The 11,991-nt window shown below is 48.7% G+C and overlaps 1 protein-coding gene across 1 annotated transcript; it reads right to left on the reverse strand.

Annotated features, from left to right (window-relative positions):
* Positions 1-1,109: 1,109 nt before the first annotated feature.
* Positions 1,110-11,398, reverse strand: GREM1 (gremlin 1, DAN family BMP antagonist). The gene is made up of 2 exons (XM_060168500.1): positions 11,232-11,398; positions 1,110-1,665 (listed from the first exon to the last, which is right to left on the reverse strand). Exons 1-2 carry the CDS (start codon positions 11,396-11,398, stop codon positions 1,110-1,112), a joined length of 723 nt encoding a protein of 240 aa, XP_060024483.1.
* Between the last annotated feature and the right edge of the window lie 593 nt (positions 11,399-11,991).

The raw sequence follows: 11,991 nt of genomic DNA on the forward strand, positions 1-11,991 counted from the left end.
GTGGCTCTCAGAAACATGACACAGGAATAAGGAACTGGGAAAGAGGTGATTATACCCCAGCCTAAAGGAAAGATAATAAGACCTTCTGCTTATAAGGTTTTTGTCTTTTTCCTATTCCTGTGGGGGGGGGGGGTTCTGAACTACATCTTTTGTCCATCTGAGGGGCCAAGCAGGAGGGGATGTTTTGGTTTTGCTCACTCACTTGGTTCTGAAAATAGGAGTGGTCAATATTTATGTTTTAAGTTTGGTATTGGGTTACAGCTAATTTCCACAGTCACAGTGACTCACAAAGTTAATGATTTTGGGGGGGCAATTTCATTTCTCCTCTGTTTCCTTGGGTTCTTTAAATACCAGGAAAAAACTTGCTAAAGCATGGGTCTCACCATGTTTGGGGGTTGGCCTTTCCAGGCTCTGCACACCTCCCTCCTGAATTTTGCTGGGCCAACTGGTCCTCACCTGCGATCTCTCCCTTCTCTCAATCCTCTAACCTTCCTGCCCTACCAGCCTCCCCCAGAGTCTGAAAGGTCTTCCCCAAATAGGAAACATTTGCATCTGTGGTCAAGTGAGTTACTTTAGAGCCTCTGGCAGGTAGGGGATTAGACGGAAATAGTCACTGAGATCCTAAGAAGGGATGGACTGTGACAGGGAAGAGGAAGGGGGAAAGCAAGCACAGGTTGAAATATCCTAAGGCCAAGGCAGCACTAAAACAGGTCTCTTGCCCTCAGAGTAGCCTCTTCCATTAACATTCATTCTGAAGGGAGGTTCTGGTCCCCAGGAGGGCACATGGAAGACCAAGGCAGAACCCTGCCCCTCCAAACGTGCCTCAGGTGGTGTGGGCTTTCTGTACCATCCCGCATGGAAGCAGATACGTTTACATAATAGGAAGTACCCTCTAGCAGAGACTGTGTTTCCTCTGGTGTCTGCAAACACCCACAGGGACCCATGCACACTCATGCACACAAACTACGCACTAGCAGGCTCCTGGCAGAAGGCAGCTGGTGGTTCTTCTTGCCTCTAGATTTAAGCCAAGTAAGAATCAGGTTGATTTAGGTCTGGTTCTGGGCCCGCCTGGGGGCTTGCACCCCAAGGACAGGCTGGGTAGGCCCGGCTTAATCCAAATCGATGGATATGCAACGACACTGCTTGACACGAGTGACCCTCTTCTTCTTGGTGGGCGGCTGTAGTTCGGGGCAGTTGAGCGTGACCATCATGGTGGTGAACTTCTTGGGCTTGCAGAAGGAACAAGACTGAAAAGAGCCTTCCTCCTTCCGGATGTGCCTGGGGATATAGAAGGAGTTGCACTGGCCGTAGCAGAAACGGTTGATGATGGTGCGGCTGTTGCAGCCCTCCTCGTGGATGGTCTGCTTCAGCGGCTGGGTTTTGCACCAGTCTCGCTTCAGGTATTTGCGCTCGGTCACATGCAGGGCCTCCTGGCTGGACTCCAGCACTTCCTCCCCGGGCACGGTAGTGCCCCGCCCCTGGCCCCGCCCCCGGTTCCTGGAGCCAGGCTGCTGGGGAGACTGAGTCTGCTCCGAGTCATTGTGCTGGGCCTTGTCTGGCGGGGGGATGGCCCCTTGGGACCCCTTCTTTTTCCCTTCAGCAGCCGGCAGCAGGGTCCCCAAGAGGAGAAGCAGGGCTCCCACAGTGTAGGCCGTACGGCTCATGCTAAAGGGGGGAGACACAGAGAGGAGAGACGTGAAAAATGGAAAAGATAATTAATGAAAACATTCATAAAACAGCTAATGTTTTATCAGGCACTTGCTAAACACTCGACGTAAATGATTTCATTGCCTCTCACGGTATCTTCGTGCATTAGGTATTGTTATTCTCGTTACCCTCTGGGCCATTAAGCCATGAAGTAGCTTGCCCAGGGTCAGCCAGTGAACGAGCCAAGATGTGAACTCTGTCACTTGTCCTCCCAGGGGAATTGCTTCCTGGCTTCTGACACCAACTACGTTTGACTTCGTATTATGGTCCCTTAACTGTATTCATTCTTTTTTTCTTTTAATTGAAGTATAGTTGATTTATAATGTGTTAATTTCAGGTGTACAGCACAGTGATACAGTTATACATATATATATATATTTATTCTTTTTCAGATTCTTTTCCATTATAGGTTATTACAAGATACTGAATACAGTTAGGGTCCTTGTTGTTTATTTTATATATAGTTATTCATTCTTGCACTTGACAATATTTGGTTAAGTTCCTGCTACGTAAATAGATGAATTAGCCTCACCAGCCAGAGGGCTCATCTGACAGGAAAGGGTCTCACTATTTCTCCCTGACTGGCCTGAGCCCTTCCTGAGTTCGCTTCATTGGATGCTTATGAGAGGTTCAGTGTTATCAGGCATCGGAAGGAGATGTGTGGAGGCCAGAAAGAGGAAGAATCCTTCACAGGAAGAGCACTAGACGAAAAGTCAAGACTCAGCTTCTAGTTGAAGTCCTAGGATAACAGCTTGCTTTCTGACCTAGAGAAAATTTCACTTTACCTTTTAATAAATGACTTTATTTAAGCAAAGATACAAACACCTCATATCCCCAGATATGTTGTTCAGATCAAAATTGATGTAAAACTGAAAGCAATTAGAAAACTAACTAAATATGGTGGTACTGCAGACAGAACAAATTACTTTACCAGAAAGATCACGTAATTCATAAGATTCCTGGATCACTCATTCTCATTTTTAAACTGGGCACAGATATTCATTATATCATTCTTAATACCACAATACACATTGTTCTACTTTTATTTATTTATTTTAATTAATTAATTTATTTATTTTTGGCTGTGTTGGATCTTTGTTTCTGTGCGAGGGCTTTCTCCAGTTGCGGCGAGCGGGGGCCACTCTTCATCGCAGTGCGCGGGCCTCTCACTATCACGGCCTCTCCCGTTGCGGAGCACAGGCTCCAGACGCGCAGGCTCAGTCGTTGTGGCTCATGGGCCCAGCCGCTCCACGGCATGTGGGAACTTCCCAGACCGGGGCACGAACCCGTGTCCCCTGCATCGGCAGGCGGACTCTCAACCACTGCGCCACCAGGGAAGCCCATCTACTTTTAAAATAATGAAGTACGTCCTTCACATATGTGTGTGTGTGTATATAGAATTTAGAAGGTAGAAAATGGACACAAGAGAACAGGTATGTGCAAATATTTACATTAGTAAGTGCCACAGACATGTTGAATAAGTTAATGATAATGAATTATTGTGGATGGGTCTGGAGTTAGATATGGGTCAGTAGGAGCAATGGCATATGAACAATGGCAAAAAAAATGAAATAAGGGGAGTGGAGGCAAAGGGAAAACTGACAAAAAAACCGGAAAGTTGGGGCTTCCCTGGTGGCGCAGTGGTTGAGAGTCTACCTGCCGATGCAGGGGACACGGGTTCGTGCCCCGGTCTGGGAGGATCCCACATGCCGCGGAGCGGCTGGGCCCGTGAACCATGGCCGCTGAGCCTGCGCGTCTGGAGCCTGTGCTCTGCAACGGGAGAGGCCACAACAGTGAGAGGCCACAACAGTGAGAGGCCCGCGTACAGCAAAAAAAAAAAAAAAGAGGGTGCAAGGGAGAAGCATCAGAGTCTTAAGATTCTCCTGGGACAGTGGTTCTCAAACCTGAGTGTGCAGACAATCACCTGGGGATATTGATAAAATGCAGATTATCATTCAGTAGGTCTGCCTTTCTAATAAGCTTTGAGCTGCAACACCTGTAGCACCTGCAGCCGTGGGGCACAGAGGGAGCTGTGAAAATGTGGAGGGATTTTCTTCTCAATGAGTACAGTTTCAAATTCCCAGCCTCCCTCCTCAGGCCATCACACCAAGTCTGACCTGAATCCAGAGGTTTCCCCTGTCTTCCATGGCCACCACAGTTCTGAACCCGAGGACACAGCTGTGAAGTACCCACGTCCCTGCTCTCTTCTGTCCACAAGTGTGTCACGTGATAACCACTAAATGCAATTTAACAGTAACCTCACCGTGGCCCCCAAGGAGCTATCCAAGTTGGTATTAGCTGGAGCAGTTACTTTTCAAAGACAAAGGCAGGGTGGAATCTGCATTCTCTAAAGGGCAGCCCCTGTAAGTGAATACCATGCAACCCTAAGGATAATGTCCAATTAAGATAATTAAATATTAAATTCAAACTATTCTTAAATGGCACCATCTTTTAGACATTAACCTAGTACTTTTGGGCAAGTTCAAGTTTGGAGCTGATAATGTGACATTTAGCTCCTGCTCTGACTCCCTGGCTTTTGTCAGTTTATGTTACAGCATCTTTGTTCTTTAAACAGAGCATTTTTTGCCTCAACAACAGCAACAAATTAATTTCCTTGTTTTGTCTTTAAAACATCGCTCGTGAGGAAAGCCCACTTATAAAACAGTGCTGATTTTCTCCAGAGAGTAGGACAACTTGAGCCATGACAGTCCAGTCTCCTGGGCAAATATATTGTGAATTCAAGAAGCTTTCCCAAGTTTCTGTTTTTATTCAATTCCAGGCCAGGATCTAAATTAAAATTCAGTCTCTGCCCATTTCCAAGAGGAACACATAAGACAGCCCTAGGCCACCACCCACCATCTTCCCCATCCCTCCTAAAAATGGCCTCCAGAACAATCCAAGATTTCAGAGCCAACATCAAGAGGCCAATCTGAGACTTGACTGGGAAGGTATATTGACTGCATGGGAGAGATTCAAGTCATGGGGCCAGCCATACCCACAAACATCTATCCAAAAAAATGCAATTTTCTTTCTCTACACCACTTAAGGACCTCCTTTATACTCAGCTTTCCCTATCTGGCATTTCCCATCTGTCATTAAATAAATATCAAGTCTGAGAGTCATGAGGGCTTTTTCATCACCTCTTCCTCCATGCCTGGCAGAGTAGATGCTCTTTTGTTCAATGAATGATTGTCATGGACCACACTGACCGACAGAGTTTCTGTTCTTTGCATTTAAAATGTCTTCACACATGCTGAAGATCAGCAGAGTCTAGCCTATAGGGAGCTTCTTAATGCTTCTCTTCCTTTTTCCGAGAAAACTCCAAATACCTATTTCTTTTTACGTGGTCCCATGGAGAACACTATAGGGTTTATATTTCCAATTAAAGCCATTGTATTCTCTCACTTCGTCCCAGCTTACACTTCCCCCTCCCCGTGTCCTCAGGTCCATTCTCTACGTCTGCATCTTTTTTCCAGTCCTGTCCCTAGGTTCTTCAGAACCATTTTTTTTTTAGAGAGAGAGACAATGGCATGGACATATATACACTACCAAATGTAAAATAGATAGCTAGTGGGAAGCAGCCACATAGCACAGGGAGATCAGCTCGGTGCTTTGTGACCACCTAGGGAGGGTGGGAGGGAGACGCAAGAGGGAGGGGATATGGGGATATATGTATATATATATGTATATGTATAGTGGTCACTTTGTTTACACCATTGTAAAGCAATTATACTCCAATAAAGATGTTAAAAAAAAAAGCCATTGTATTCACTCTGGAAGAAACCAACAATAAAGCAGTAAATTCAAAATTAGTCAACTGTGGTTTTCTGTTTTAATTTGGACTGACTTCTTGTTCCTATGGGAGTGTGCAAATCCCATGAGAAAAAGGGGTCTAGAGTGACAGACTTTTTTTTTTTTTTAGAGTGACAGACTTTTTAAGAAAAGTAAATTTTTCTCAAAATTTATTAGGTGTGAAAAATATTATGAAATGGCTTTTCGTTTTCAAAAAGCCTACTCTTTAAATATCTTCAGCTTTTGAGTTCTTAAATCTTATAACTAGTTATTTGGAGAGAGGAAAAAAACAACCTTAGGGGGCTTCCCTGGTGGCGCAGTGGTTGGGAGTCCGTCTGCCGATGCAGGGGACACGGGTTTGTGCCCCGGTCCGGGAGGATCCCGCATGCCGCGGAGCGGCTAGGCCCGTGAGCCATGGCCGCTGAGCCTGCGCGTCCGGAGCCTGTGCTCCACAACGGGAGAGACCACGACAGTGAGAGGCCCACGTACCGCAAAAAAAAAAAAAAAAAAAAAAAAAACCTTAGGAATCTCAATCAACAGAGACCTCAGCTTCTTAGAGAACAGCAGTGCTCTGAAGGACTCTGCATATCCCACACAAGTAAGAGGGAGGGGGATGAGAACTAGAACCGGTTCTAGAACCAGGGCTCTGTCAAGTCACTGTGGTCAGTCACCCAACCTCCTCCACACCAAAATGATCTTGATTACTCATTGAAGGAAATAGGGCTGTTGTGTTCTTGAAATCCCAATTGTATTGCCACCAAATAATTTTCACTCTGTAAATATCACAGACATGGAGGAAGCCAAGAAAATGTAAGTTCCTTAGGTATAATTCTTTTTCCCATCAACACCTAGCAAAGTGCCTCGTTATCAAAAATGAATCCAAAGGCTAATCCAGATTTAGGTCTTACGAATTACCATCCATATCCAAACGAGAGCTGAAAACAGTTCTGGGAATTTGCATTCATGAAATGACCCACTCACATTATTAAATTAAAGCTGCATCTCAGGGACGCAGAGTGCATCAGACACCCACAAAGACCTCTGTTTATTCTCCTTTGCAGACAATATTCTTTTCAAATGCTACCTCAGCTTCCCCTTACTGCTTCTCCAACTAATGTGATCAAATTTTCATGATGAGTTTCTCTGCAACTGTTTCCCACCAGCAAGACCCACCCACCCCTATCTTTTTTCTTCCTTTACCACTGTTCTCCCCTCTAATCCATTTGTCCCAGAGGACGTAGATACGCTCAGAGCGTGTCTCCTCTATCTGATGCTTTCCTTCAGGTTGCCCCAAGTGATCAACAGCGAACATCTGCACAAAAATACGCCCTATCAGCCACCCTCTGTCCTGTGCAGGTCATGGTGATTTATTCCAATCTTCGCCAGGCTGTGAGAACACAATCATGGAATTCTGGGGAATCAGAAATAAAAGTGTTACGTGTAATCTGTTTCCAATATTCGCGATGTCTTTGGGAAAGTTTAGGCCAGCTCCTTTCAGTGCTCTTCTTGCCGTATTTCTCATTTTAGCTAAGCAACCTGCTTGTATTCAGTTAAATGGAGTGCTGAGTGGGATAAACAGTGAGGAGACAATGACCAGCAAGCCAAACGTCTGTGGCTGATCAATTCCTCTTGATGAATTGAATTTTAGAAAGCTATTCAACGGGCACGCCATCAAATTATTCCCCAGTGTTAAAAAAATAATGGAAGTGACAGCACAGGCTCTAAGTGCAGGCCAGGTTTTAGAAGACCCTATTCCTATTTCTCAGAACTAAATCTTTGAGAAGGGCAAAGGTTGTTTTTAAATTGGATCTTTAATTTTTAAAAAGTCAGTCAACTTTTAGAAATTGAGCAGAGAAGCTCTTAAGAATATACTGCATTGGGCTTCCCTGGTGGCGCAGTGGCTGGGAATCTGCCTGCCAATGCAGGGGACACGGGTTCGAGCCCTGGTCTGGGAAGATCTCACATGCCACGGAGCAACGAAGCCCGTGAGCTACAACTACTGAGCCTGCACGTCTGGAGCCTGTGCTCTGCCACGGGAGAGGCCGCGACAGTGAGAGGCCCGCACACCGCGATGAAGAGTGGCCGCCGCTCGCCGCAACTAGAGAAAGCCCTCGCACAGAAATGAAGACTCAACACAGCCATAAATAAATAAACAAATAAATAAATTAAAAAAATAAAAGAATATACTGCATTGATTTTTTTGTTTTCAGACAATTTGCACCAAAGGCAAACTAGTAGAGGATAAAGTTTCATCCTGTATGTATTGCAAGTACCCTAACTGCAACCTCCCTATTCTGAAGACCATTCAGGCTAAGTCAGGCTTGGGCCCAACATCATATAGGGCAGGGAGGAGACCACCTAGTAGTTAAGTATCTCAGGAGCTCTCAAGGCTCATCCGAAGATTTTTTGGTGAAGTTAATGATGGTATACAGTTCTTGTGGTCAACAGGAGACAAGTTAGAAAGTAATAAATGTTAAATGTTCACTGAGCGGCACTATTGAGAGTCAGTCAAGCCATACGTTCTATATTGTAGTGAAAGATGTGTGTTGGTCCCTGTGTGAGTGGGATTTGTGATTTCATTTCAGAACCACCTTGTGGTACACGCTGATGTCCTATAATGTTACTGCCTCTCCCAATACCACCACTAAGAGCCACCTCTATTTTTTAAATCCTATGCCAGGCATTATGCTCAATTCTGACTGAATTTTATAATTGATTTTTCACAACAAAATATGAGGTAGACAATATCATCTTCCTTTTACGGATCAGGGAATTCAGACTCTGAAAAGTTAGGAATTTGTCCAAGGTCGCACAGCCCCTCATGGGAAAGACAGGGTTTGAGCCCCATTCTCCCTAGCCCCCAAACACATGTCCTTAACCACTATTCTATAGACACTCAGCACGGTATTTAATAAGGGACACATGGACTTGTTTCTAATGCAATCAAATTTGAACAATATTGTGACTCAAATAATTCTCTATTTTGTTCACATGTAAAGAAAAAAACCTTTCTGGTCCCAGGAATTATTGTTGTACTTTGCATTTCTAAGAGCATATGTTAAAACTAAAGACAATTCCTTGCAGATGTAAGACATAGGCTGATAACACTGGACTGATTTTGTGCTTTCAGTTGGATGCTACAGTCACCTCCCCTACCTCCCCCACTCCTTTTACATAAAAGGTTTAGGTTTTCCCGTCTGTCCTACACTCTCTATTCTGCACAGCTTTGCTGCTCCACAGCTTTGCTGCTGACAAGCATTTCTTGGGAGCTGGGTTTGTGGCATAAAATTTCGTGGCATTGTATCACTTTTAACACTTAAACCTTAAGATTAGGGCTTCAGTTTAGAAGACAAGGCAGGCAGCTCTCATTCAGAGAGGTGAGGATGTAATAGGTTTCTGTTCTCCCCTGTGTAACCATTCACACAAGTCTATGTTAGCCAACTTGGATTTCCCATAGATCGTGCATGGGTTACCAAAACATTTCACTCAAAAGGAACTTTTAAGAAAATAGGAAACCTGTGAAATTACAAAGTTTACAAAACACTTTAATTCCTACAATGACCTGGGGGTTAAACACACACGCACAGCCCTACACACAGCAACTAAGTTCTAAAGAGCCCTTAAATAATTAGTTAATACTAACAATTTGGAGTGTGCAATTTATCCAGTGATGGTAATCAAATCGCCTACCACTGTAGGCTGCAGTGTGCCCGGGAGGAGATGAGAATCTGTAATTTTGTTTAATATTCTTCTTTCCCTCCTTGCTTTGAAAAGTCCATCCTTTTAAGTCCTGCATCCCAGAAAGAGAGACAGAGAGAGAGAGAGAGAGAGAGAGAGAGAGAGAGAGAAGGGAAGAAAGAAAGAAAGAAAGAAAGAAAGAAAGAAAGAAAGAAAGAAAGAAAGAAAGAAAGAAAGAAAGAGAAAAAGAGGGTGCTGGAAAGTGGAAAGCCCTGGGTGAAAGAAGACTCCTCACCCTGGGTTCAGGGTTATCTTAACCTCTTCTCCGCTATTTATTTAACTTGTATGTACAGCCAAAAGGAAGCCACTACTCTGGGGTCCCTGGGACAGCTTAAGTCCCTGGTGACCCACTTAACACAGTAGATTGTTTTAATCAACTCGTGTCCTGGCACCATCTCGAAGGGGAACATAAACAGACGCGCACACCGCTTGGATCTGCTCTTTCCAGCGGGAGATCCAATTACCTACCGATGGTCGCCTCTCTGCCCTTGTAACATTTAAGAAGAGATTTTTAATCCCTAACTTCGAGGCTATATTTCTGTCTAAAAGAGGAGAAAGCGCACCCAGATTTGACTGGGGAGCCAGCTCTGGGCGCGCTGGAAGGGCTTCACTGGAGAGGCTCCTGTCTGCCCCCTGCCTCGCCCGGGGGGCCATCACCAGAGCCCTGCGCGGGGAAACGCCAGGCTGGGGCGCCCCCAAAGCAGAGCTGGGATCCGAAGACAATGCCAAGCCAGAGCGGTGGCGCGTCTGTTCTTCCTAAGCCAGAAATCTACAAGTAACTCCGGCCGGCAAGGTGACGGCCCCGACACCCCACCGCCCGCCTGCCTTGCTCCGTGAGCTGCAGAGGGGTCAGCAAAGTGGCGGGGGAGGACGAGGGATGACCTGGGCGTCCAAGCCCGGGGACCAGCCTCCCGCCGCCAGTCCCGCCTAGTCCGTCTCTAGGAAGGCGCGGCGAGGTGAGGCAGGGGCCTCTCGGACACAAATTAAAGGGTACCCGCACAAGTGGGACCCGGCAAGTTGTCACTGCCCATTGCCCGGACGTCCGCGGTTCAGCCGAGAAGCGCATGGGGCAGGGAGAAGCCTAGAAGAGGAAACAGCGCGCACGAGCGCGCAGTGTGTGCGGTGTTTGCTATGTGAGCACCGCGGGCTCGCGGGATTAGGCGTCCGGGACCGCGCACCTCACTTCAGCTGTCCAGTTACCTGACCCTTGGGTTTCCGCCACGGCGGAACTCCGCAGCTCCGCTGTTGCATGAGTCTCCATCTTGGGGAGAGGCAAATGCATCGCTGATTCTCAGGATCCACCACCTCACGGCAGGATCACTCACGGCCCTCCGACGTGCGCCCCCCGAAAGTCCCCAGACCCAGAGCCCCGCCTCAAACAAATGGGACCCTCTCATTGCAACCTGCCCCGGCGTTTGCGGTCGAGCTGAAGGTCCCCGCAGCGCCTCACTGCTCCCGCTCGCTCATTATCCCTCTGCTCCTGCGCTCTGGACTCACGGACTCTGCGCCCTCACCCAGCGGACGCGACTGGCAAGCGCGGCTGCCAAACACACCAGGAGCGTTATTAGCGGAGCTCCGGGAGGTGGAACTGGGATGCGGGGCTCTTGCTACATCCTCTTATTTAATCTTGGTACATCCTCTTTCCCAGTCTTGCCCTGCAGACCGCGCAAGGTGAGGTCATGGCAGCCAAGACCTTGGCACGAAAGACCCCGCGATGGTTCTTCAGGGTTCACCCCAGGGATCGCGGGGCCTCGGCCTGCGCTCACGAAGGGCTACGGCAAGTCTGCACGGAGCGGGACGCGGCAGTCGTTTGCCGACCCCTACACACACACACACACACAGACACACACACAGACACACACACACACACACACACACACACACACACACACACACACACACACACACACACACACACACACACACACACACACACACACACACACACACACACACACACACACACACACACACGCCCGCGCCTCCGCGCTCACCTGTCAGTGCTGCGGGCCTTCGGGGCCTGCGCTCTTGACGCGTGGCGCGGTGTGCGGCCGCGGCACGAGCCGCCCGGGCTCGGCGCGGGGTCAGCGGGACAGAGAGCACCGCTCTTGCTGCACACTAGGTCGCCCGGTCCGCGGAGGGCGCACCAAGTGCGGGGCATCGCGCCGTCTCCCGTTTAAATGCCGGCGGCGGAGCGCGGCGCCCGGGGCCGCGCCTCTCCATTGGCCAGGCGCCGCCGCCGCCGCGGGACCCGCTATCCGCCCCCTTTCCCGGTACTGCCCCCGCCCCCCGCACCCCTCCTGCCTCCCCGCGGGGTCCCCTCTCCGCCTGCCTCGCCTCTTTGTCTGCTCCCCCCGCCCAGGCCGGCTGGGAGAGGTCACCCCAGGGAACCGCGCCTGGAATGCACAGCAAATCACATTTTCCGCTCCCGTTGGAGGGGGAAGCGCGGGAGGAAATCCCCCCGGCTCCCGGCCCCTCATTCCTCCTCTGCCCCAGGCCTGGGCTTTTCCTCTCGCCGGCTCCGCTCCGCCTGCGTCGGCCCCGCGACGCTCTCGGTCCCGGAGACTGCCCCGGGAAGAGCAAGACCTCCGTGGGATCGCGACCAATTAGGCGATCCTTTCCCCGTGGACGGAGCGGGACTGCAAGGCGCTCTGGTTGAGCGGTCGCCGCGGCTCTGGTGCGGCTCCGCCCGAGGCCCCCAACTTCGAGGGCGCTGACCCCTGCGCCCCCGTTAACCCCGGCGGGCTCGCCGGC

Source organism: Lagenorhynchus albirostris, chromosome 1, assembly GCF_949774975.1.
Source record: "Lagenorhynchus albirostris chromosome 1, mLagAlb1.1, whole genome shotgun sequence".
NCBI classification, from domain to species: domain Eukaryota; kingdom Metazoa; phylum Chordata; class Mammalia; order Artiodactyla; family Delphinidae; genus Lagenorhynchus; species Lagenorhynchus albirostris.